Genomic DNA, 27,030 nt, shown 5'->3' with positions numbered 1-27,030 from the left:
GAGCCGTCCCGGAGAAAAGAGAGACGTTCAGATGGCTTCCTCTTTGTGCTCCACTAGTGTTCCTCAATATTGCCTGGGGAACTTACTGTCACCAATCAATCATTCAGTGGGATTTATTGAGTGTTCATGGAGAACAGTGTTCTACGTGCTTGGGAGAGTGTAATATAATAGACACTATACCTGCCCACAAAGAGCTTACAGTCTCAAGGGGAAGACAGGCTTTAACTAAAATACATTACAGACAGGGGAAATGGGAGAGTAGAAGGAAATCTGCATATATGCAGTGGGATGTAAGGGGTACAGATCCAAGTGCACAGGTGATGCAGAACGGGGGTGGCAAATAAGGGAGATGAGGGCTTAGGGAAGATGTGATTTTAGTAGGGCTTTGAAGCTGTGGAGAGAAGTGGCCTGTTGAATATGAAGGGGAAAAGAGTTCCAGGACAGAGGGAGGACATGGGCTTAGGGTCTGCAGCAAGGCAGATGAGATTGAGGTACAGTGAGTAGGTCAGCTTTAGAGGAGCCAAGTTTTAGGGTTGGGTTGTAGTGGGAAATTGGTGAGGTGAGGTTGGAAGGAGAAAGCTGATGGAGGGCCTTAAAGCTGATGTTGAGGAGATGGTAATCACCATCCGCAATTGGATAGATTTGGACCCTCAAGAGGCATGGGACTCTTTCGAGTGGGGGGTGAGGGGGATGACAGACAATAAATACGATTGAATGAATGAATCCTGCACATTCAGCAGTTGCTTTCTCTCCCTCCCCAGAGCAATAGCCTGGTCTCCCTATGAGTGGTGAACTGTCACCGGGATTCCCCTCTTTGTAGAAAAGAGAAAAAGAAAATTCTTCCATACATAGAGAAGCATCAGAAGCAGAATCTTAAATTTCCCTTGTCCAGAAGTTAGTGAACTGATAGCAACGGTAAATATGGGCAGTAGAAATATTAACTCATACCATAGCCCAACACCAGACTAGTCTGTCTTGGTAGGGTTATTCATTGGTGACAAGTGAAAATATTAAGGTTAACGAGCAAGCAGTCCTGTGGATGATTTTTTATATATAGTGGCATTTATTAAGTGCTTATATGGTGCAAAGCACTGTTCTAAGTGCTGGGGAGGTTACAAGGTGATCAGGCTATCCCACAGGGGGCTCACAGTCTTAATCCCTATTTTACAGATGAGGGAACTGAGGCCAGAGAAGTTAAGTGACTTGCCTAAAGTCACACAGCTGACAATTGGCAGAGCTGGGATTCGAACCCATGACCTCTGACTCCAAAGCCCGTGCTCTTTCCACTAAGCCATGGTGCTTCTCCCAACCACCAGCAGCCACACTAGTTTTCTGTGGTGCTTTGAGCCCAACTTTTCTGCCTCTGTCCCCTTGATAATGATGATGATGTTGGCGTTTAAGCGCTTACTCTGTATCAAGCACTGTTCTAAGCTCTGCAGTAGATACAAGCTGATAAGGTTGGGCAGAGTCCCTTTACCACATGCGGGTCACAGTCTTAATCCCTATTTTACAGTTGAGGGAACTGAGGCTTAGAGAAGTTAACTGACTTGCCCAAGGTCACACAGCAGACAAGTGGCAGAGCAAGGATTTAAAACCCGGGTCCTTCTGATCCCAGGCCCTTGTTCTATCTGCTAGGCCACTTTGCATCCCTTATTCACCCTGTTCTTCCAGCCTCTTTCCCCAAATCCAAAGGACCACCACGTCTCTCCCAAAGTTCAAAGCCCTCTTAAAATTCCACCTCCTCTAACAAGCCTTCCCTGATTCAGTCCCAGCACCTCTGGCTATAGAAACCCTCCAGCCACTTCTAGCATACTGAGTTTATTTCTACCCATCCTCAGCACTTGTGAATATCTTTGTTTAATCCTGTAAGTGTTCCTAAATACCTTATGGGTAGGGTGCGTGTCATTTTTTGTAGTGTTTTCCCGAGATTTTAGTACAGGACAGTGCAATGCAGTGCCCTCAGTAGGTGCTCTTTTAGTGAGGCACAAGGTTATTAAAGTATGATGTAAAACAAATGGTTAAGCTAAAGGCAGTACTCCTTGGAAGAGGCAAGGAATATTTGAGAAATCATAATTGGTGAACTAAGCCAACATTTGTTGAACCTTGTACAGACTAGATGGATCTTAATTTCCACATTTGTTTGAAACTTGTTCAAATAATTTATTGCCGTCTAATTATCTCCCCTTACTTATCCTCGCACCTCTCCCACTCTAACGCAACCCACAGTCTTCATTCCTCTAATACCATCCTACTCACTGTCATTCGCTCTCGCTTCTCTTGCTGTCGACCTCTTGCTCATCTGCACAGATGCTCCTTCCCCTTCCCACTACAGTTACCATCTGCAAAACCCTACTAAAATCACATCTCAAGGAAACCTTCCTTCCCTGACTAACCTCTCACGTCCCCAACCTATTTTCTCTCCCCACTGCATCACCGGGGTACTTGAGCTTAGGTACTCACCCCACCCTCACAGCACTTTACGTACTTATCCTTTCTTCTGGTTGCTCCCCCTTCCTGTAATATTTATTGAGCGCTTACTGCGGGCCTCTAAAGCACCGTACCAATGGCTTCGGAGAGTACAGCATAATATGAGACACATTCCCTGCCCACAACGAGCTCACAATCTAGAGGGGGAGGCAGCATTAATATAAATAAATTTATGAATACGTATATAAGTGCTGTGGGGCTGGGATTGGGGATGAATAAAGGGAGCGAGTCAGGGTGACACAAAGGAGTGGAAGAAAAAGCAGAGGGGGCTTAGTCAGGGAAGGCCTCTTAAGGGAGATGTGCCTTCAATAAGACTTTGAAGTGGGGGAGAATAGTTTTCTGTCAAATATGAAAAGGGAGGGCGTTCCAGACCAGGGGCAGGATGTGGGCAAGAGGTCGGTGGCGAGATCGAAGTACAGTGACTAAGTTGTCAATAGAGGAGTTTCTGATTGATGCGGAGGTGAATGGGAAGCCACGGGAGCTTCTTGAGAAGGGGGAAGCATGGATGAAACGTTTTTGTAGAAAAATGATCTGGGCAGCAGAGTGAAGTGTGGACTAGAATGGGGAGAGATAGGAGGCAGGGAGGTCAGCAAGGAGGCTGATATAGTAATGGAGGCGGGATAGGATAGGTGATTGGATTAACATGGTAGCAGTTTGGATGGAGAGGAAAGGGCAAATTTTAGCAAAGTTGGGAAGGATGAACCACCAGGATTTAGCAGTAGACTGAATATGTGGGTTGAATGAAGATAGGAGTCGAGGCTAATGCCAGTGTTACAGGCTTATGAGACAGGCGGGATCGTGGTTCTGTCTACAGTGATGGAAAAGTCAGGGGAAGGTCATGGTTGGCATGGGAAGATAAGGAGTTCTGTTTTGGACATGTTAGGTTTGAGGTTAACAGCAGGGCATCTAAGTAGAGATGTCTTGAAGGCAGGAGGAGATGCGAAACTGCAGAGAGGGAGAGACATCAGGACTGAAGATGTAGAGTAGTAGATTTATTTTAATGTTTGTTTCCCCAACTAGATTGTATTCTCCTTGAAAATAGGGGACATGCCTATTTACTCCATTGTACCCTGCACAGAGTAAACAATCAATCGATGGTGTTTATTGAGTGCTTACTCACTGTGCAGAACACTGTAGTAAGTGCTTGGGAGAATACAGTACAGCAGAGTCGGTAGACACGTTCCCAACCCGCAACGAGTTTCCAGTCTAGAGGACTGGATTGTCCTCAGTAAGAAGTACCATTGTTGGATGGATGGATGAATGAATGAAAAATCAGAGCTGTGCCTACAGATTGATGCGTTTCTTGAAGATGTGGTTCTGGGTGCCAAGTCTCTGCCCAATAAACCTAGAATGCAGAATAGCTCATTTAAAAAAATTAAATGGATGTACTTCACATTTCAGTATTCTGTGGTTGTACAATTCACTCTTGTGTTCACAGTCTTTTACAGAGAGTACTGAGTTTAGACTTCTGTGAACTTACCTACCCATGAAATCTCGTAAGGCAAAATGTATTACAGCAGAATATAAGCAGGTTAAATAGACTGACTCTCCCAAGTGTTCTTTCCTGTTGAGAGCTAAACTAATGTGTTTCAGTTATTTAAAAAGAAAATGATTTTGTTGCAAGTTGGAACACAAACAAGTCCTAAGACCTCTAATGGAATGATTTAAAGTTGGCTATTTTATTGACAGCATCAACAAAGAGAGCATTGTGGATGTAGAAGGTGTGGTGAGGAAAGTGAATCAGAAAATCGGAAGCTGTACCCAGCAAGACGTTGAGCTGCATGTTCAAAGGGTAACTTTTTTGGAAATAAAATGGGTTCTGGGGTATTTATTTTTGATTGATGCAAGAAGCCATCCCTATTAAAAGGTTTTCTTGTCCAATTTATAGGTTTCCAATCATGCAACTTGGTATCCAATAATAGACAAGTTGTGAATAAAAAACTAACTTAAACTTTTAACCTTTAACGAAGACCTTGATTTGTATTCTTTCACTTAACAGTGACTCCATTTTGAAAGTGGTACAGTTTGTGTGTGTTTTGTTTTTGAAGGGGCCAAAAGTTGGACCCGAGTTGTTTCCCATGCAATCAATCCATCAATCAATGATACTTATTGAGTGTTTACTGCAGAGCACTGTACTAAGTCCTTGGGGTAATACAGTGTAGTAGAGTTGATAGACACATTCCCTTCACTCACGGAACTTACAGTCCAGAGGGAGACAGACATCAAGATAAATTATGGATATTTACCTAAGTGCTGTGGGGCTGAGGGTGGGGTGAATATCAAGTGCTTTAAAGGTACAGATCCAAGTGCATAGATGACGCAGATGAGAGAGGAAATGAGGGCTTAGTGGAGGAAGCCCTTTTGGAGGAGATGTGATTTTTATAAGGCTTTGAAGGTTGGGAAAGTGCTGGTATGTGAAAGGGGACGGAGTTCTGCGTCAGACGGAAGGTGCAGGCAAGGGGTCAGTGGTGAGATAGATGATATTGAGGTCCATTGAGGAGGTTGGTATTGGTGGAGTGAAGCCTATGGGCTGCATTGTAATGGGAAAATCAGCAAGGTCAGATAAGAGGAAGTGGGCTGAGTGCTTGAAAGCCAATGGTAAGGAGTTTCTGTTTGATGCAGAGGTGGATGGGCAGCCACTAAAGGTTCTTGAGGAGTGGGGAAACAGACTGAATGGTTTTGTAGAAAAATGATCTGGGTAGCAGAGTGAAGTATGGACTGGAGTGGAAAGAGACAGAAGGCAGGGAGGTCAGTGAGGAGGCTAATGCGGTAGTTAAGGCAGTGTATATAAGTGCTAGGATCAGTGTAGTAGCAGTTTGGACAGAGAGGAAAGGGCAGATTTTGGCGATGTTGGTGAAGGTACAACCTACAGGATTTGGTAACAGAGTGAATACTTGGGTAGAATGAGAGAGATGAGTCAAAGAAAATGCCAAGGTTACAGTCTTGGGAGTCAGGGAGGTTAGTGGGGTCGCCTTCAGTGTTGGGAAAGTCATGGAGAAGACAGAGTTTGGGTGGGAAGGTGAGGACTTCTCTTTGGGACATGTTAAGTTTAAGGTGTCAGTAGGGCATTCAAGTAGGGATATCTTGAAGGTAGGAGGAAATGCGAGGAGGAGAGAGGGCAGGGCTAGAGAGGTAGATTTAGAAATCATCTGCACAGAGATGGTAGTTGAAACTATGGGAGCGAATGAGTTATCCAAAGGAGTGGGTGTTGATGGAGAATAGAAGGGGACTCAGAACTGAGCCCTGAGGGACTCCCACAGTTAGAGGGAGGGAGGCAGAGGGGAAGGCTGTGAAAAAGACTGAGAATGAGCAGCCAGAGTGATAGAAGGAGAACCAGGAGAGGACATTCAATCCGTGTTTCCCCACTCCTCAGGAACCTCCAGTGGTTGCCCACCTACCTTTGCATCAGGCAGAAACTCCTTACCATCGGCTTTAAAGTACCTCACCTCACTACTCTTCTACTACAACCCAGCCCTCACACTTCGCTCCTCTCATGCCAACCTACTCACTGTGTACCAAACTCATCTATCTTGCTGCCGACCTTTCGCCCGTGTCCTGTCTCTGGCCTGGAACACCCTCCCTCTTCCTCTTCGACAGACAGTTACTCTCCCCACCTTCAAAGTCTTTTCGAGAGCATGTCTCCTACAAGAGGCCTTCCTTATTTAAGCCCTCATTTCCTCCTTTCCCACACTTCCTTCCTTGTCACCTTGACTTGCTCCCTTTTCTCACCATCACACCCCCCAGCCCTACAGCACTTACGTACACATTCACAATTTATTTATATTAACATGCCTCCCCCTCTAGAATGTAAGCCTGTTGTGGGCAGGGAATGGGTCAATTATATTGTGTCGTTGCCTCTCAAGTGCTTAGTACATTGCCCTGCACACAGTAAGCGCTCAATAAATACGATTGATTGATTGATTAACAGGGTCAGTGAAGCCAAGATTGGATAATGTTTCTAGGCGAAGGGGGTGGGCAGCAGTGTCTAAGGCAGCTTAGAGGTCGAGGAGGATTGGGATGAAGTGGAAACCGTTGGATTTGGCAAGAAGGAGGTAATTGGTGAGCTTGGGAAGGCATATTCTGTCGAGTGAAGGAGGCGGAGGCTTGATTGGAGGGGGTCAAGAGAAATGAGGGCGGGGTGTGTAGACCATTCACTTAAGGGGTTTGGAGAGAAGTGGTAGGAGAGAGATGGACAGTAGCTGGAGGGGACTGGGGGGTCATGGACGGGTTACAGTTCAGTAGCTGGGACTTACTGGTCTTACCCTTCAGCTGCTCTTCATCAGGTATTGAAGTCCTAAAGAAAGGGGCACAGTCCTTGTCTGCTCAGTGCCCTGCGGCAGGGCATGCAGTTTGAGTGTGCCCCGTCTGCTCGCTGCCTTGGCAAACCTTGGGAACGACCCCAGGAGGCGAGAACTAGGCAAAAAATGGCAGTGTCACACTCATAGACCCTGCCCTTTTGGAGGGCCTGGCAGCCCACTCTGAGTTAGCCTCCACCTGCCCAAACAGCACTTCAGACCACTGTCTCTTCCGAGAGCACGTTCTGCTTGGTACCTAATGCACTCTAAGTGCTTAATTGATTGTTGCGTGAAAGTGGAAGTACTGTTGATGATTCCACAAACAGCATAACGCAGAGCTATTACCAAAGTAATAACCGATAAAAAAATGAGGGTAAGCACTTGGTCGAGCATGAAATGCTGTGTGGATATTTACTGCCACTAAAAATGTTACTTTTAGGCGTGGGAAAAACAAAGATGATTTAATGTAGGCACAAAGATATACCCTAGGTGACCCCAGAGAACAGATCAACCCTGAAAATACGAATCCGGGCTGAGGAAACATTGAGTGGAGATTTAATGTCAGAAACTAGGGTAATCTGTTACCCCAGGTATCTGAGGCTGTCCCCCTTCAAATAAGGGAGGGTTTGAAATAGAAACCAAGTTAGAGCGATCAGTCAGTCGATGGATCAGTGGCATTTCCCTAGAGTCTACTAAAAGCAAAGCCCTGTACTAAAAAGGTGAAAGCTGGGGAGAATGTCCCCCTAATTAAGTTCAAGCCAGTTGCAAGCAGCAGTGGAAGGGACCTGGAAGGAGCATGTGGGTTAGAGAAGAGGTGATGAGTTCAGCTCATCTGTGTCCTGAGTGGAAGCCGAAGGGAGCTCTGGGGCCCTCAGTGCACACAGAGCGAGTGCATCCAAGGCTGAAATCTCACCCCTTGGATCTTATCCAACAGAGACAGAGATTTATGCAAACACTGTGATGTTTGTGACAATTGCTGTCTATTTTTACAAAGTGTGTGTGTCCGTCCGTGCGTGCATGCATGCGCGCGTGTACCGCCCTCATCTTATTCTGGGGCTGTCTCACTTTCAGATGTACGTGATCAGTTTGGCTGAACCTCGTCTGCCTCTCCAGCTGGAGGATGCCGTTCGACCTGAGGGTGAAGGAGAAGAGGTGAAAGCTTTGGCTTGAGATGCTCTCTCTGCTCATCCTGCTTCTCCCCCAACAAAATCCGTAGGAGTTTCTGGCAGAGGGTGACTCCCCATCGTGTGTCCCCTTATCTTCGGGGGTCTCGTCTCCTGGGCCCGGGTGCCGCCCCTGAGCCCAGGCCTTCAGGTTCTCCAGTGGTGCCCTCTGGGGTGGGAGGGACCACGCGGCTGACATCAGCAGGGCAATTTCACTTCCTGCACTCCTCCCTTCTCAGCACCCAACAGCTTTGTCCCACGTGTCCGATGTTTGCTAATTGCTCCTGGCCTCATCCTTCCCCACTTAGCATAACGGTCCCTTTCTGCCTAATCAAACACCTCCCTCCCAGATGTGTACCAGGAACCCCGGGCACCAGCCCTCTGCTCTTCCTCTGAGATAAGCCCCCATATTCTCTGCCTGACCAAGGACTCTCTGGGGTCAGAGGCTGGCCTCTCTGCTCTTGGGTTTGCTCTGGAGTGGGTTTTTTAGCGTTCCCCCTCACCTCCCTCCCAATCATGTGTTCTGCTCCCTGTGTGTGTTAACTCCCCCGGGAATGGGATTGACAGTTCTGTCCAGGCTTGGGGAGGATCCCACAAAGCTATTGTTTCTCGGGTTTGCTGCTAAATGGCTTTTTTCTTTCATGAACAGTAAAAATGATGTATTCACATGTTTAGGAAGGAAGAGCCACTGTGAACCAGGACACAAGGCTAGATAACCGAGTCATCGACCTTAGGGTAAGCTTCATACACTGACACTCCACCTGCTTTGGCGTCAAGTGTGCCAAACTGTTCAGAAGCTCAGGAGGCTGTGGGAACGCGGGTGTGGGAAAGCATGTGGGACTTGGTTGTGGGTCTCCTCTTTTAACATGCCAGCGGGCAGAAAGGCACCTGCTTGCCAGTAGACCCCCTTCCCACCCAGGCCAACAGGCAGTCCCTCCCAGGTAACCATGGAAGCCCCATCCCCGAGAGACCCTACAGCGCTCTTTGGAAGCGATACAATGAGGTAGAGTACTGCAGGCCTTGGAGGCTTGATCTGGGTGTGGACTTTGGTTACAGGAACAAGTTAGGAGTTGATTTTTGCGGTTGTTTCACTCTCCTCATTGGCCTTTTGTCTCAGTTTAAATGTTGATCTGGTCCACAAGTGAAAGAGGTTAGTGGTTTCATCACTGTTGTAAAACCAGTGTCATCTTCCTTTCTTAATGTTCTAACCACATCTTCCCTCTTTTTAAATCTCTTAACTGGTTTCACCACCCTGTCACCTTCAAAGCCCTTTCCAATTTCCCCTTCTCTTATCTGTGCTCTTCTCTCCTGTTGCTTTGCTCCTGATGCTCTTCCAAATTGTGGCTCAGGGGGTCAGGAAGGGCTTTCCAGAAACAGGAAACAGACTCCTCCCTTCGGGCAGCTCAAGCACTTTATTGGGCCTTATATTTCAACCACGCTGTGCTCAGTAGCTCCCTGCCCTGAATCTTGGCCGGCCGGTCCTTTGAAAAAAGCGTAATGTGTGCTGGCCCCTTGGAGGGAAGCTTGGGCCCAGGAAAGCACATACTAGGGAAGCAGCGTGGCTTAGTGGAAAGGGCACGGGCTTGGGTCATGGGTTCTAATCCCGACTCCTTCACTTGTCAGCTGTGTGACTTTGGGCCAGTTGCTTAACTTCTCTGTGCCTCAGTTACCTCATCTGTAAAATGGGAATTAAGACTGGGGGCCCTATGTGGGACAACTTGATTACCTTGTTATCTACCCCAGTGCTTAGAACAGTGCTTGGCACGTAGTAAGCACTTAACAAATACCATCATTGTGATTATTATTATTGTACTTGGAAGAAATGGATCTCATTTTTTCCTTCCATCCAGAAGACCCGGGTCAGCCCGTGTGGCCCCTAGCCCTTCCGTTGGCATCGCATAGGGCTTGGTCCCTTTCCCCCTGGATTCTGACTTTCCTTCAAGCAGTCCTTGTTTTCTCCTTCTTACCGTGCTGTGTCTGCTCTATCCATTTCCTGCTCCCAAGGGGCAGTGCCTAACGGCACCCTCAGTGTGACCCCAGCGGTCTCACCAGCCAATTTGTTCCGGTGAGAGCCGGGAAGACAATTGCCAGGATGTTTGGTTTCCTCTGGCCTGGCTGTCCACCCCAGTCCCAGACAGGCCCTGGGCCAGAGGATCCCTTCTCCCAGCGACCACTCACGAGGGCTTAACCCAGGCCTCCTTGATTGCCTGACTGAAAGAGCAAGAGACAAAACAATGAGCAAAGAAGGCATCTGACAATCAAATGGAGCAAACTGCTTCATGTGGAACTTCAACCATGGAATAAAAACAACAGGAATTTTGTTTTCAAGGAACAGTGCACCGAAGTCGGGGTGGGATGCCCAGGGGAGGGAAATCAGCCTACCCCCTGGGGCCAAGGTGGTGGGGGGACGTTTCAGAATCATTCCTGCTTACTGGCTCCTGATGCCCCCCCAGGGGCTCCAGCTCCAAGAGATCCCAGGAGGAACCCTGCAGGCTGAGGCCTGTTCTTTGTCCTGTTCACAAACCCCAGGAATCGCAGCTGACCCAGGGCTATGAGGAAAGAAACATGGTCAGAGCTGTCCTGTCTTTGCTGCCCCCAGCCCAGGCGCTGTCGATCTCCCCACTCACCACTCTCAGAGTGCAGCCCCCCTTTAGTCGCGAACTAACAGGAAGTCTTGTGTGGTGGCACAGTCCCTGACAGCAGCGGCTACAGTTAAGATAATAAACTGTAAATACGGATTTTTACAAGCCGCAAGCTCTGCTGAACATTAGAAAAAGAATTTGTTGTGGTAAGTGCCAAGAGTTCAGTTGGGCAAGAGGTTGGATTTTGATGGTTGAATCTTTTTGAGCCCGGTGAAGCTCAGAAGACTGTGCTTTCTATGACTCTAAGTGCCGGAGTTCCTCAGGCAGGGAAGGAGACTGTAAAATGCAGGGTAGTGGCATTCTTTTTCCTTTCCTGCTGATGTGGATAAGCGGTTCATGGAGGGTGCCAATATTTCATTGTGAGTTGTTGGAGCTATTTGAAATTCTCATGGAAGAAGAGGGTCGTTGTAGGTTGAAAAAGTGACATTCCAGAAGGAGCAGTAGAGACGTCCAGGTGAAGGAAATGGAATAATCAGCAAAATAGGGTGCAGGGAAAATTAATTTCTCCTTTTTGTTCACTTGAGCCTTTGTGGCTCTTGACTCTGGAAAATGCTTTTTTACCTACAAGGCCAGCTCCTGAATGTTCTCAAGACCACACCAGATAATTTCCTCCAGTCTTGTGTGAGTGACCTAGAAATTGGGCCGTTCGGAGCTGAGCTTCTAAATTACAGAAAATCAGCATTGTTTTTACTCATTGTGGTACAGCTTTTTTCCTTGTGTCAAAAAAATAAGTAGCCATTCTGCTGAACAGCTTAGCTTTCACCCTCATGGATGATGTTCTGCACATTGGGACCTAGGAGTAATTGGCTGGGTTGGTCTGGGCTGAACTGGAATGCTCTGCCCAGCGCAGATCCATCAGCTGGGCATCAGAGATCTCTCGGGGCTGGGTCTGAGCTTCCAACTGTCCTGTGGGGCTGCAAGTAATAGAGCTGTTCCCTTCTCCAGCAGCCTCCAGATCTCTCAGCTTTGGAAATACATGAATTAGTTACAGTCCCCAATCTGTGCACTGTTCCTTGAAAACAAAATTCCTGTTGTTTTTATTGCATTGATGAAGTTACACTTGAAGCACTTTACCCCATTTGATGGTCAAATGCCTTCTTTGCTGATCGTTTTGACTCTTGCTTATTCAGTCAAGTCAATCAATCAAGAGTATTCATTAAAGGCTTACAGTGTACAGAGCACTGGGCTAAAGCTCTTGGAAGAGTGCAGTATAATTAGTAGCCATGATGATCCCTCCCTTCCAGGAGCTTACAGTCTAGCGGGAGAGAACTCAGTAGACTGAACCTCATGCCCCTTTAAAAGTGTGCAGGGAATCCTCTGTGGTAAATGTTTCAGGGCTATCTCAGAATATGAAGTCTCCTTCCTTGGCATGCCTTTCCCTTTTTTCCATGACTCACCTACCTGGAAGTGTGGGAATTCGAGGCTTTGACCAGGGTGCCAGCTGGAGCAGGTCTGCTGGGCCCCTGGAGCCCTGCCCCTTCTCATTTTGTTCTCTCATTCTTTCTTGGACCTCCTGCCTTTCACATTCTGTATCTCATCCTATTTCAGTGGTTGCCTGTCTCCCCCGCACCTGTGGTGCTAGCTGTTTGGATATGCTCATTGAACTTGGATCGGCTAGTCCGTCACTGGTATTTACTGAGTGCTTACTGTGTGCAGAGCACTGTGCTACGCTAAGCTTTGGGAAAGTACAACAGAGTCAGTAGTCACAATCCACAAGGAGCTTACAGTCTAAAAGCGAAGGCAGACAATAACATAAATTGCAGTTGGGGAGAAAGTAGAGTGTAGAGATATGGACATAAGTGCCGTGGGGCTGGAGTTAGTATCTAAATACTTAAGGGGTATACAGCCAGGTGCATAGGCGATGCAGAAGGGAAAGCGGGTAGGGAAAATGAGGACCTAGGGAAAATCTGGGAGGAAAAATCTCTTAAGGGAGATTGTCTAGTTAAGCAATCTCTGGAAGAGTTGGTCCCATGACGTAGCGTCACTCACAGCCTTCTGGGTGAACTGGCGGGGAGGGTCGGGTCAGGGAATTCCCCCAGGATCCCTGTGAGGTTTCGGAGATGTAACCGCGGGGATACTTGGGGTCACTCTTTTGAGATTTCTCATTCTTGATCAGGGTTTTCCTTGCACGTCTCAAATGCATCACGGATGCAGGCGCACTTTGACTAGCTGTGAAATCCCTGATTGCTCTGGGCAGACGGGCTCGGATAAGTGCAGAAGAAAAGCGGTCCCATAAAATTCCCACCTGGCCTGCCTTACTGCCCACTTTTTTCAGAAGCTTTCAGTGAAATCACATTGTTTGCTTTCTTAGTGAAGGTGAACCCAAGCCTTATTTTAAATGGGTTGCTAAGTTTTTGAAATCAGAAAGTTACCCAATTTGTTTTGATTGGGTGAAGAGACTGTGTCACTAAACCACATAAGAGACCACAAGTCTCCATGTAACTGAAAATGTAGACACCTTGACAAAGAGCAAGTAAACAGTGCAGTGATGCAAATCTTTTTAACGTTGATTTTTTTGAGTTGTTTATAAAAAAGTGTTGTTTTTCCTGTACATCGAAGCATACCCTAAGTGATTACTTACTAAATATACTGTAGAAATCATACTATTTCTTGTCTCTGTAAAGCTAATTCATCTTAAATTATTGTCTCGCATCATTAACCTTATAATTTACAAAAACATACGTTATGATCATGGCATGGTCTAGTGGGTTGAGCACAGGAATAGAGAGGTCTGAAGATCTGGACCCACATCCCAGCTCTGCCACTTGCCTGTGGCAAGTCCCCTTAGCTGCTCTGTGCCTCCATTTCCTTATCTGGAAAATGGAATTAAAATTCCTTCTCTCATTTATTCTTAAACTGTGAGCACTGATTTGATTATCTTGTCCTCAACTCAGTGCTTAGCATAAAAAGTGCTCAACAGATACTACCTAAGAGACCAAGAAATGAGTAAACATCAATCAGTCTTATTTATTGAGCACTTACTGTGTGCAGAGCACTGTTCTAAGTCCCCGGGAGGGTACAGTGCAGCAGAATTCCTTGCCCAAAACAAGGTCACAGTCTAGAGAGGGAGACAGGCATTCATATACATAAATAAATTACGGCTATGTACGTAAGTGCTATGGGGCTGAGGGAGGGTGGAAGAACCAAGGGAGCAAATCTGGGCGACATAGAACATAAGGTCTTTTAGCAGCCCCAGGCAGGTCAGCCCCACGGTTCATCCCGCCGAGGACTCAAACTCTTCAGTGGCACCGGGATCCTTTAGGAATCCCGTGGATGGCTATTTTTCTGAACCACCACCTTTGTGGATGCCGACGGACCACCTACTATCCCTAGCTTTGACCTCTATAGACTGGGTCATCCATAATGAACCTTTCATGTGTGAATGGATCCAAACCCCTCCTGAATCGACTGATGTGGGATCTGGGAGCGAGGGGGGCAGTAATTCTAGCTTTTTAACCAGATGAAGAAAAAAAGCAAAGAAGCTCGTAGCTCAGACCCTTTAAAATTCCCAGGTTTTACCAAAAGTGTGGATTATTCGGGAGTGGGGGGAACATCTACCAATCAATCATGTTGTTTTAATTTCATCATAATCCAACATTAAAATGTATTGGGAAGATTAAATATGTGAGTACTGGGGGTGCGAGGAGTAAAGGATGCCTTGTTCTCATTTCTGGCCTGGGGGGCTCATGGAGGGTTCTGTTTCTGTCCTTCTGCCCAGTTCAAAATGGGACCTTGGAGTTTCTTTGTCCACCTCCAACTCTATACCCCCGAAGAGACAGTGTGAGGGTTGGCGAGAGGATCTTTTGTCTGCCCTCAGGCTATCCAGTCATCACCAAAAGTCAATTTGGATATTACCCAGCAAGAGCCCAGATATTTTTCACCCTCCTTGGTGAGGTGTAGCCACAAACACTGATAAATTCCCAGGGAAAATTAGAAAGAGACAATATTTTTCAGATTATTCTTCAGCCAGGCTGTGTGTAGCACTCAAATGGGGTTGGGGTCCTTAGTATAGGTGATCTAGCCAGGCCTTGCCTGCCTCAGTACAGCAAGAGGTGAAGCTTTGCCTGCACTGTGAACAAGGGCTCTGAGTTCTACTACAGATCCTGCTTGTACCTATCCTCAGACAATTTGCAGAACTCTGTCGGAATGAGAATGCACGCGATAATAATAACAATAATAATGGTATTTCTTAACCACTTACTCTGTACCAGGCTCTGTACTAAGCACTGGGGTAGGTACAAGATGATTGGGTCAAACTTTTACCCCATAGGGCTCACAGTCCTATTCCCCATTTTACAGATGAAGTAACTGAGGCCCAGAGATGTTAAGTGACTTGCCCGGGGTCACACAGTTTACAAGCGGTGGAATTGGGACTAGCACCCAGGTCCTTTTGACTCCCAGTCCCGTGCTGTATCCACTAGGCCACACTGCTTCTCTGCGCGTTCTCATTGGAGAAGCTCTTGGGGGGTTCTGGTGACTGGTTGCCTACCCTGAACAGGTTCCCTCACACTCCTGGAGAGCCAGCTGGGTTTGGAAGCAAGGGGCAGGCACACTTTGGGCAGATGTCTCAACACCCTTGGCCAGCCCAACTTCCTGCTTTGGGTGACGTGAGGCATTTGGAGATAAACCAGAGACATAACCAGATTCAGAATAGTATAGAACCCTCCCTATTCCCAGTGACTCAGGGCCGGTCAGGTGGTGAAACCTGAGCATGAACGACAAATGTTGAGTCCACCTTCCTTGGAGCAGAGGGACTGGGCCAGAGACGAGCGACCTTCCCTTCCTGTGTCCCATCCCTTTTCCCAACCGTGACTCCTAGGTTAAAACTTTGGGCTGGGCTGGCAGTGAGGGCCCACCGCCAGCCTAAAGCCTTCAAGCCCACGAGGCCAACCTCAAGCTCCCTCACTTTTGCTCTGCTCTCCACAAGCAGTGGAGGCAGCGTTCGTTGTGGGAAATTCCACTCCCATCCCAGGAAGCACAGAGGAGAGCTGGGGGAAGGCACTGTGATGGACAAACAAATTTGTTGCGGGTTGGAGGAAATTCCAGGTGAGGGTGAAAGGGAGAAGGCCTAGCACTGCAGTCTGAACAGACTCAGGCAGAGGAGATGAGGTTGAAATGTTCATAAACTTGGAAGGTGTGGCAAGGGGCACCTATTGCAGCCTCAGGCTTCCAATCAAGCATAAGGAAGCCCTTCTTCAGCCAGAAGCGGGTGAGTACAGGGAATCCATTCCTACAGGATCCAAAAAGAGGTGTAAGTTTATCCGAGGGCCCGGATTCCTGGATCAAGTGTCAGTAATGGAGAGAAAAGAGTTAGGGTTGCTGGATGGGTATCCAGGCAGGCAGCCGGCACACAGTACCTCCAAGGGTCAGAGATGGAGTCCTGCCTGTGGCCTGGAACTCCCTCCCCTTTCATATCCAACAGTCGATCACTCTCCCCACCTTCAAGTTTATCTCCTCTAAGAGCCCTTCCCCATCTAAGGTCTCATATCTTCTTCTCCCACTCCCATCTCCATCGCCCTTGCACTTGGGTCTGCACCCTTTATTCACCCCACCCACAGCCCCACAGCACTTATATACACATCCATAACTTATTTATTTATGTTAATGTTTGATCCCCCATCCATAATGTATTCAGAGAAGCAGCGTGGCTCAGTGGAAAGATCCCAGGCTTGGGAGTCAGAGGTCATGGGTTCTAATCCCAGCTCCGCCACTTGTCAGCTGTGTGACTTTGGACAAGTCACTTCACTTCTCTGGGCCTCAGTTACCTCATCTGTAAATGGGGATTAAGACTGTGAGCCCCATGTGGGACAACCTGAATAACTTGTATCCTCCCGGCGCTTAAAACAGTGCTTTGCACATCATAAGCGCTTAACAAATGCCATTATTATTATTTATTTATGTTAATGTCTGTCTTCCCCCTCTAGACTGTAAGCTCCTTGTGGGTAAAGAACATGTCCATCAACTGTTGTATTGCACTCCCCCAAGCTCTTTGCACACTGAGCACTCAGTCAGCACGATTGATTTAGCTGTATGCACTATGGGACTGACCCAAAGAAATATTGCTTAAGTTTCATGTTTTGCGAGACTTGTGTCTATTAATATGTCTACTTACTAAGCACTTCTAGGGCAATAACTTTGTCCTCTTCTGTTTACCTGATTACCTTGCTATGCAGTCTCAATCATTAAAATTACTTCAGGGTTCCTTATTTACCTTTTTTTTTTTAAACAGACTTCAACCAGTCAGGCAGTCTTCCGCCTCCAATCTGGGATCTGCCGTCTCTTCCGAGAAACTCTCACTCACAAGGGGTTTGTGGAAATCCAGACTCCCAAAATCATCTCCGGTAGGTATTCTTACATTTATTTGTGCAGGCGACATTTCATTTCTTTTGATCATCCCCATGCCCATTGATTAAATCCCTCTCACCTCACTATCATTAGTGTCATCGTTGAATGTGAAGGGCAAAGTGCATGCATGAATGGATACACACACACACACATACACATCCAATTCTAAGACATTTCAGCTAAAATTTAGAATCCTGAAATTATATTGTTGATGTCTTTGTGTTTTTGCTTATGAGGCTGGCAAGTAGGAAGGCTCGTACTCATTGCTGATATGCCAACCTCCCATGGACTCACCTTATGAAGTTCGAGCAAACTCACTACCTCCTTCCTCTATTTCAACCCCTCTAGGGTAATAAAGAAAGAGCGACGGCTTGAGCAACTCCATCCTTGGTCAGAAAACCACACTCTAGTTACATAAGATGTCTCAGGATCTAGTCTCCTCCTTTAGAGTTCTTTTGAAATCAGAATTGCAGGCATCTTTTATTTTGAACGGCAGCTGTAGGTAAAATAATGTACTGTATGCATTCGCTCACTGAGTCGCCAGAGTGATCGGGACTGGTTTAAAGTGCCACATCGTTTTGATTCAAAAGGAAGGTGATGACATGGGGCAATGAAATATTAGCAGATGATGCCAGAGCTTAAAGACCCAGGTCTTTCTCCCCGGACTACCAGAACAACCAAGCAGAACTGACTCGTGGCATATTTTTGTGGTCAACTAGAGGCATGATGTATTAGCCAGTATTGTCAGACTAAGGGGACAACGTGTTTGCTACTCAGAACCATGGATCATGGTGGGAGGGAACAAATGGCTCCTGACCTGGGCTCCAGCCTTTCCACCCGCAAGAGTCTTTTTGTTGGGTTTTCGGATCCCCGCCCTGGATAGGGGATCCAACTGAAGGAATTCCTGTTCTTGGGAGACCGTGGGGAATAAGTTCTCATAAGGCTGTATTTTATGCCCAGCTGGGTTTTTGTTCTTTTTCAGCTGCCAGTGAAGGAGGAGCCAATGTGTTCACAGTGTCGTACTTTAAAAGCAGCGCCTACCTAGCCCAGTCCCCGCAGCTGTATAAGCAGATGTGTATCTGTGCCGATTTTGAAAAGGTCTTTTGTATTGGACCAGGTAAAGTTGCCTTGACTTGTTTTGTGGGAGTCCCACGAATATGCAGGTGTAGCTCAAGTGAGGGTTTAAAAAAATGTAGGGTCCTTTTGTCCTCTAGTCAGGAACCCTTTGGATAATGGTGGGGTGCGACTTGCCCATGGATAGTGGAAGACAAATGTGAAGTCAAAGAAGGCACTCTCGGTATGAAACGGTTCTCTTTGGGAAATGGAAAAGGTTTCTGTGCTCTGAGAGCGCACCCTGCATCTCAGACCAGAACCTGTCTTTTTCACTAGCTGGAAATTCCTGCATTGCAGCTGTGGAAGTTCCCACCTGCACTGAGCCTCAGCCAAGTCCCAGTTGCCACTCTAAAGGATGGGTGCCCCATTTGGGCTGACCCAAAGCAGGCTTTTGTGGACCCAACACAAAAACCAAGCCTGCCCGGTTTGCAGGGATCAGCTTCGGGCCCCGGGTCTTCCATCCACCCCTGCTGCCGCTCTCCCAGCCGGACTGTAAATAGCAACAGCGGGCTCGATTCTTCCCTTCTGAGGTCGGTGTACCTGGCTGAAGGGAAGAGCGAGTTTTTCCCCGGCCCAGCTCTGGCCCAACCCCACCCCCTCTTTGCCCCCGAGGCCCGGCCCCAGCTGTAGGTGGCAGCCCTGCTAGCATGAGGAGGGAATGGTGCAGCCGTACCCCGCGGAAGTAGCGGCCTGCTCAGCAGGCATGCTCGCTTCATTTGCCCACAATAAGCGCTCAATAAATACAATTGAAGTGAATGAATTCCCCCAACTCCCTCTCCCTTCTGCATTGCCCATGCACTTGGATCGGTACCCTTTAAACACTTACTGTTCACTCCATCCTCAGCCCCACAACACTGTTATACGTAGCCATAATTTTACTTAATGTCTATCTCCCCCTCTCGGCTATAATCTGTCTACAACTCTCTTGTATTGTAGTCGTCCAAGCACTTAGTACAGTGCTCGGCACCCAGTAAGCACTCAATAAATACCATTGACCGATTGACTGAGAACTCATCCACCAGCCCCAGGGCCCTTCTGGCAGGGGATAGATTCCTTGGGGGGAGCTTGTGTTTCATGAGCGACACTGGCTCTTTGGATGGCAGCCTCTCCGCTAATTGGGAATTTAAGCTTGGAAGCTCCTTGAGGGAAGGAACTGTGTGTCTCCTCCAACTCTCTCCTGGACCCTCTCCAATCTGGCTTCCATCCCCTCCACTGCACTGAAACCACCCGCTCAAAGGTCACCAATGACCTCCTTCTTGCCAAATCCAACGGCTCCTACTCCATCCTAGTCCTCCTCGACCCCTCAGCTGCCTTTGACACTGTCGGCCATCCCTTTTCCTCAGCACGACCTCCCAACCTCCTGTCTCTCCCCACTTCAGTCTACACTTCATCTTTCTGTGGAAACGTTCTGGGCACATCACCCCCCCACCTCAAAAATCTCCAGTGGTTGCCTATCAACCTCCATATCAAGCAAAAACTCCTCACTGTTGGCTTCAGAGTTCTCCATCACCTTGCCCCCTCCTACCTCACCTCCTTTCTCTCCTTCTACATCCCAGCCCGCAGACTCCACTCCTATGGTGCTAAACTTCTCACTGTGCCTCGTTCTTGCCCGTCCCTCCCTCGACCCCTGGCCCATGTCCTACTTCTGGCCTGGAATTCTATTTATATTGATGCTGTTGATGCCTGTTTACTTGTTTTGCTGACTGGCTCCCCTCATCTACTGTAAGCCCGTTGTGAGCAGGGATTGTCTCTGTTGCTGAATTGCACTTTCCAAGTGCTTAGTACAGTGCTCTGCACACAGTTAATGCTCAATAAATATGATTGAATGAATGGGGTGCTCTTACAAGGGCTTAATACAGTGCCTAGTACTAGAGAAGCAGCACAGGCTTTGGAGTCAGAGTTCATGGGTTCAAATCCCGGCTCTGGCAATTGTCAGCTGTGTGACTTTGGGCAAGTCACTTAACTTCTCTGGGCCCCAGCTCCCTCATCTGTAAAATGGGGATTAAGACTGTGAGCCCCCCGTGGGACAACATGATCACCTTGTAACCTCCCCAGCGCTTAGAACAGTGCTTTGCACGTAGTAAGTGCTTAATAAATGTCATTGTTATTATTATTATTACTGGATGAATACCACTGTTTGATTCATTGATGGAATGGGACTCGTTCTGATAATCAGCTGTCTGCTTACCAAAACCAAACTGGCCTTGGCTGCCCTGGACAGGGGCACATCCCACTCTGGAAGGAGGAGGTATTCTAAGTTGGGTTTCAAACATTTGAGCTATTCCCAGCTTTCAGCTTCCACTGTAAGGTCCTTTTAGAGAGCCTCCCCTAAACAGCAAGATGGTTTTTATCCAATTTTCAAGATTTCTTATCAAGTATTGTTTGATTTGTTCTGAAATAACTTGAACCACCAGAAATAATCTTACAGGTGGCTAGAACTGTTTGGAATCTTAACTCCAAAATCCCTCCAAATATGTTTTTGACCATCTAAAATAGTGTATGTAAAAAAACTTCACTTGCATAAAGATGCTTCAGTTTGATATAGAGTTTAATAAGGATAACAATAATAATAATAGTAAATGTAGTATTTGTCTAGAACTTACTAGGAGCCAAGCACTGAACTAAGCACTAGGGCAGATACAAGTTAATCAGATCAGACACACATGGGGAAAACAGATCTTTAATCTCCATTTGCCAGATGAGGAAACTGAGGTCCAGAGAAGGTAAGTGACATACAGAGGGTCACACAGCAGGTAAGTGGTGGAGCTGGGATTAGAACTCAGGCCCAGTTTACAAAGGCTCTCCTCTTACTTTCCAGTGTTTAGAGCCGAAGATTCCAACACACACAGGCATCTGACGGAATTCGTTGGTCTGGACATTGAAATGGCCTTTAATTATCATTACCATGAAGTGGTGGATGATATTGCTGATACTTTGGTGCAGATATTTAAAGGACTTCAAGAAAGGTAAGGTGGGGAAATGCCGGGTGCCTCGAATTCCCCATTTGGACAGCCAGGCGGGTGCTCCCTTCCTTTCAGTTTCAAATCGTATTTGATTTCAGTCAAATACGATTGATTTCAGGCAGTTAGACGGATCTGCCCTGGGCAGATGAAGGTGAATTCAGTACCACGGCAATCCGGGTGGATTTAGGGCCCTCTGTTGGTTTTTCCAGATCCAAGAGCCCAATTCATCATCATCATCAATTGTATTTATTGAGCGCTTACTATGTGCAGAGCACTGTACTAAGCTCTTGGGAAGTACAAATTGGCAACGTATAGAGACAGTCCCTACCCAACAGTGGGCTCACAGTCTAAAAGACCATTGGCTCTATAGGTTGTGTCAAACAAGGAGGGTCAGGGGCCGGCAAAGGGGGCGGGAGGGGAGGAGCCCGGTGCCCCCAGCCAGGGGCCCCCACAGTGTTCTATTCCTTGCTGCCTCGTTGGCCTCTGCAGGGAAAAGATGTGGCCTGCGCTGTGTTCCTCTCAGCGGAGGCCAGAGTGGGGACAGACAGAAACCATGAAGCCTGGGAAACGGCTTCACATGGTGTCCGACGTTCACCAGAAAATGACGTGGGGATAATGCCGCTCCTAGTGGGGCCTCTGATTTGTACTCCCAGGGTCTACACCACGAGAGTGACCTCTTGTGGGCTGGGAACCGTCTGCCTCATCTGTAAGTGGCTTTCTGACCCACCCCCAAACTCCAGGTTTCAGACCGAGATTCAGACCGTGAGCAAGCAGTTCCCATGTGAGCCGTTCAAGTTCCTGGAGCCTACGTTGAGACTGGAGTATCGGGAGGCCCTGGCCCTACTGCGGGGCTCAGGAGTGGAGATGGGAGATGAGGAAGATCTCAGGTGGGTGTTGCTTGGGTGGGCCGGGTGGGGTCCCGGTACCATAGCACCCTCCCCAAGCCCCTGAGAACAGTTGGCCGACGAGCAAAGATTACCGGGACCAACGGGTGGAACGGATGTCATCGCCTTTCAGGAACTGACCTAGCACTGTGGCAGAACCCGTCCTTCCCATCCAGGGATGGGGAGACGCCGTGGCTCTAGTTCTCAGTCCCTGGGCTCGCAGGTACAGCCCAGAGAAAATTGCCCCATGTCAAGTGCCTGTCCAGTGATGGGCTCTGTCTGCTTCCCTTCTCTACTCCCAAATTCAGTGGATGAAATTGGTTCACCTCCCTACCCCGCACACCCCTCCCTCTACCCCCTCAATCTCCATCTCTTCATCACTGCTTGCCTCAGGTGAGTGGCCGCTGTGAAGCTGCCGCCTAGAGTTTGCTGGCTTCCAGGTTGCCCCCCTCCCCTCCTGGCCCTTGGCTGAAGGAGCCTGGAAGCAATTCCAGTCCTACAAATGACCAGGAACCTAGAACCCCTTACCCAGCTTCTCTAATTTCAGCCCAATTCTTTAGGAACATAGACCTCCCCCCCGCATTTCCCCAGGAATCCCCATCCCTCTTCCTACTTAGAGAAGCAATGTGACTTAGTGGAAGGAGCATGGACTTGGGAGTCAGAGGACATGGGTTCTAATCCCGACTCCACCACTTGTCTGCTGTGTGACCTTGGCAAGCTGCTTAACTTCTCTGTGCCTTAGTTACCTCTTCTGTAAAATGGGGATTAATACTGTGAGCCCCATGTGGGACCATTTGATTGCCTTGTGTCTACCCCAGCACTTAGAACAGTGCTTGGCACATAGTAAGCGCTTAAACAAATACCATAATTATTATTATTATTATTATTACTTAGTTTGGGTCACAGTGCCAGGAAAATGTAGACTGAGGAGTCTAGCAGTGTTAGCAGGGCTCTTCCTGGCCCATTTCCCGCCTGCTCCCTGCCCTCTCCCTGCCCCTGCCCAGGAAGGAACACCGGCAGACACACGCCCGTTAGCCGAACTCTGGGCTGAGCTCCCAAGCGGAGGAAGTTGACACCTTTTCAGCAGCATGTGGGGAAGTATGGATTCAGACCTCAAGCTTTTGGGCTCTTTGGGAGATGCAGAAGGAAAAAATGTTTCAGGACATAAATGACTCGAGACAGAAAAACGTCAGGCTATTTTAAACTGGTGTTCAAGCTTCTGACAGGTGCTTTGGTTTCTGTTTCAGTACCCCCAACGAGAAACTTTTGGGTCGCCTGGTGAAGGAGAAGGTAACGTTTTCTTTTTTTGTTGCTGTTCTGAGTTCTGGTTCCTCATGCCACTACACTACCACTACAGCGGGGAGGTACATTTATATTCCTAGGTGCATTCAGTTATTCATTCAGCTGTTTCTCCCTGATAGGTTTGAACCGTTTCCTGCTCTCTCTTTGTTCTTCCTCTTCCTAGATCATAAACTCTTGGAGGGTAGGGAACTTGTACCTTGCTTCTGTGGGGCTCTCCCAACCACTTACTACAGTGATCCGCCCTCAGTAGGTTCCCAGTGCATGTCACTGATTGGTGGACTGATTACTTGGATCTAAATAGCTCCAGACTTTGATACTTGCAGAGATGAAAACGGTAAAATGAGGTACTGGCAAGGACCCCCCATGGCCCCCCGGGGAGAGGGTGAGGTAAAGAGGCCGGCCCCCGACCAGTGGTCTGTGAGCGCCCCCTGTTGGCCTCTGCCGTCCTGTTCCCTACCTAGCACAGTTGGACCACTGGGCATTTTGGCCAGAACAGGATGGCAGAATTAGGAAACATTCTTCCAGCAGAACACGTCTGACTGGATACAGGGGAGCATGGTGCTGGAAGAAATGGTTGTGCCCACACAAGCAGGATTGGCTACAGTGAGGACTACAGCATGCGTAGTTCTTCGGCAGAGACGCAGCCCCCCGCACCCTAGGAGAACTGGGTGATCAGTAGGGCCTTGGCACGAGAGTGACATTGGAGAAATGTACACTTAGCTGAAAGCAAGCGGAGAGGAGCCGTTTGACTTCTGCTGTAACCCCCCCCCAAAAAAGTACCTACTACAGCAAATGGGATATTTCACTAGGAAATCACAATTGTTCCAAATTGCTTATTATTTCAGTGTTTAGGGGAGGAACAATTGAAAGATGGTTCTGAATTCCACTTCAATGCCACTTCTGAGTCTATGGAAAGAGTACAGTATTGAGACTCCTTTAAGGGATTTTTTTTTTCAATTCCACCGAAGGGAAAGAGGTGCCGCATTCCTCGCTGGCCTGTGGTGAGCTCATTCCTCACTAAGCCCATCCCGTACGTTTTGTTTACAGTATGATACTGATTTCTACATCCTGGACAAGTATCCCCTGGCTGTTCGACCTTTTTATACTATGCCTGACCCAGGGAACACTGTAAGTATAACATCAGTCCTGAAGAGAGAGAGCTGGTGGGAAAGTGGACTTGGCTGTTCACCATACAATGGGAAAGCTCTGTCACAGGACAGTGATTTCATTGCTGAGCCACCTGAAAGCACAAGGTTGTTCCTAGGGTCTCTGCTGCTGCAGCAGTTCCGGGGCCATGTGGGAAATCCAACATTATTCTGTCCCGGGAGTCACCAGCCCTGTTTGGAAACATGAACTCGATAGCTGGGCTGTTATGACTGCTGCGTCTCTGGAGAGAGAAGGCCAGGCAGCTGTACAGTTTAAGTAATCATGTGCTCATCAGCTGTACAGAGACTGAAGTGGCTCTTCTGTCACTGGGATTCCCTAAGTGAGGCCCATAAGGTGATTTGGGAAGTATTGCCCCCCTCCATTGACTTCCCTGGCGCCCCCAGATCAAATGGTCCCTCTAAATTCAGCCGTTAATTAGCCGAGAGTCCTGAGGGAATCGATCCCACCTCACTTTTCTCCAAATCAGAGCCAGTGAGAAGCTGTGGGATTAGCCAGTTTGGGGCTCTGAGGACCAAAAGGTCACTGTGGAGACCTTTGAGAGGGTCAGCGCACACCACAGGAAGGACAGGGAGGGAGGGAGAGAGCAAGGGAAGGACTGTTGTGTTTCCTGAATGGGCATTCCTGCCCCAGCCCCTAATATGATCCCCTCTCCACCCCAGCGGCCCCCACTTTGTGGGGAATCTCCCCCCTTGGAGCAAGCTGTGTGGCCTTTGTGACCCGCGCCTCTGGGCCTTACCCTGTCCCCGCGGGCTTGGCCGCGGGATCCTCCTGGGGAACGTTGGTGGTGGGGCTGCCCAGCTGGCCAGGCCCAGGGGCTTCCTCCCACGCCTGCATGGAGAACTGAGCTGCTTCTGTCTTTGCAGAAACAATCTAATTCGTATGACATGTTCATGAGAGGCGAGGAGATTCTCTCTGGAGCTCAGCGAATCCACGACCCCCAGCTGCTGACCGAGCGTGCCCAGCACCATGGAATAGGTAATCGTCGGCTGCTGAGAGAACACAGACACACTGGAAGCCCTGGTACTAGCTAGCAGGCGATGGTCGGCCCACCCCACGGGCAGCCATTCCATCTCCCTTCACTTGCTAGCAAAGTTGTAGCTGCGGCTCCTTCTGGAGCCTGGCCCAACCCCTGTCACCCGATGAGTGCCTTTCTTCCCCACCCAACCACTCCTTGCTACAAAGTGACCCAGCCATCGATTTGGGTTTGGTTTCTTTCCAGATCGGTTTAGGGGGTTTGGGGGAAGAACGATTGGATTGTGAGGCCCTGGTGTTTGCCTTGCAGATCTGGAGAAGATCAAGGCGTACATCGACTCCTTCCGCTTTGGAGCCCCACCTCACGCCGGAGGGGGGATAGGTAATGTCGCTTCCTGGAGCCCCAGCCTCAGAGCGAGATAGGAGGGAGGGTGCCTCGTCGCTGCTGGGCCTGAGCCACGGGGACTGGGTCTTGGTGGGGTTTTAGAGGAGAAGGCTCCGTGCTCAGGACACCAGCCCCCCCACACTCCTGCTCATAGTCCCGTGGCCCAGTGAGCCTCACTCCAGCCATCCATCATTTGCTGCACTCATGCCCGCCTTGGTGAGGGGGAGGGCGGGGTTGCTGCAGGCCCAAGGGCAGGTAAAATCAGACTCTGCTCCGGGCACCCTTTTTCAGGGAGCATTCAGCAGCCCCTTCTCAGCCAGACAACACACCCTGCCAAGCTGGCTCCCTTCAGTCAGTGGGGGTGTTTCTGCTTGTGGCTGATACTGAAACATCTCCCTGTATGACATCCAAGCTTGCCAGTCTTGTGGATTCCCCCCAAGGCTCACCTTACCGGGAGGGTGTTGCGGAGCCCTAGGAGGCCTAGGGAGTCACAGGTGGAAGTCTGTGGGGTTTTCAAGGTGTGCCCAGCGCTGGGAAACCACGCTTTTCTTCTGATGCACCTGGCCTGGAGGCTCTCTCCTAGCACTGGAACTCTGAAGGAGATCGGTGGACCGGGGTCGCTGACTACTCCTCTTTCCACAGGCTTGGAGCGGGTAACCATGCTGTACCTGGGCCTGCACAACGTTCGCCAGACCTCCATGTTTCCCCGGGATCCCAAGCGGCTCACTCCATAGAGATCCGCCTCGTTGCCTCATCTCACCGCTCCCCTGTGACGGCTGGTCAGTCTGGACCTCGACTGCTCAAGGACAGCCAATTCTCCCAAGTGCTCCAGTCGGTAGTCAGCTTCCAGATCATTCATGCTGTTCGATCCAGGGGAAGGATTGGGATCACCTGTACCCCCACCCCTCAGTGGGGAATGATGAGGGAATGTTTGGGCCCGGGCCTCACAGTCTGAGGTTAAAAATGCATCTTCTGCTACCACGTGAGACCCGAGCACGTTGAAAATTAGCTGGCTTTTAATAAATCTTTTCTGGTTGCAATATGAACTATTTTTTCCCCCGTGGCTACAAGATTGAAGGTCTTGATGTAGTAAGTATTTCAGCTCATCTGAAGAAATGGTGACTTCAGACAAGGGTAACAAAGAAACAAAAAATAATGCATTTGTGGCTGGGAAATTAAAAAGAGGCATGTGATGAATCGAGTAATGTATACCCAGGTAGTCCGTAAGTAGGAGGAGAGGCTAAATTAGCAAAGTACTGATAATGAGTCGTGAAATTCTAATACTGAATTGCAATAAAATTTTCAAAACTCA

The 27,030-nt window shown here is 48.5% G+C and overlaps 1 protein-coding gene across 1 annotated transcript in view; it reads left to right on the top strand.

Moving 5' to 3' along the window:
• The window catches only part of DARS1 (aspartyl-tRNA synthetase 1), a 63,194-nt gene extending 36,164 nt beyond the window's left edge, over positions 1-27,030 (top strand). Inside the window, exons 5-16 of the mRNA XM_038751504.1 lie at positions 4,177-4,279; positions 7,854-7,934; positions 8,621-8,680; positions 16,817-16,928; positions 17,915-18,049; positions 20,864-21,011; positions 21,749-21,895; positions 23,140-23,182; positions 24,242-24,322; positions 25,225-25,336; positions 25,644-25,715; positions 26,361-27,030. Of these exons, the coding sequence (XP_038607432.1) occupies positions 4,177-4,279; positions 7,854-7,934; positions 8,621-8,680; positions 16,817-16,928; positions 17,915-18,049; positions 20,864-21,011; positions 21,749-21,895; positions 23,140-23,182; positions 24,242-24,322; positions 25,225-25,336; positions 25,644-25,715; positions 26,361-26,452 (1,186 nt within the window). The 3' untranslated portion in view covers positions 26,453-27,030. The remainder of the gene's footprint in view (positions 1-4,176; positions 4,280-7,853; positions 7,935-8,620; positions 8,681-16,816; positions 16,929-17,914; positions 18,050-20,863; positions 21,012-21,748; positions 21,896-23,139; positions 23,183-24,241; positions 24,323-25,224; positions 25,337-25,643; positions 25,716-26,360) is intronic.

The sequence above is a fragment of the Tachyglossus aculeatus genome, chromosome 9 (genome assembly GCF_015852505.1).
Source record: "Tachyglossus aculeatus isolate mTacAcu1 chromosome 9, mTacAcu1.pri, whole genome shotgun sequence".
In the NCBI taxonomy this organism is placed as follows: Eukaryota; Metazoa; Chordata; class Mammalia; order Monotremata; family Tachyglossidae; genus Tachyglossus; species Tachyglossus aculeatus.
The sequence above is the reverse complement of the archived record's forward strand: the minus strand, read 5'-3'. Positions and strand labels throughout refer to the sequence as shown.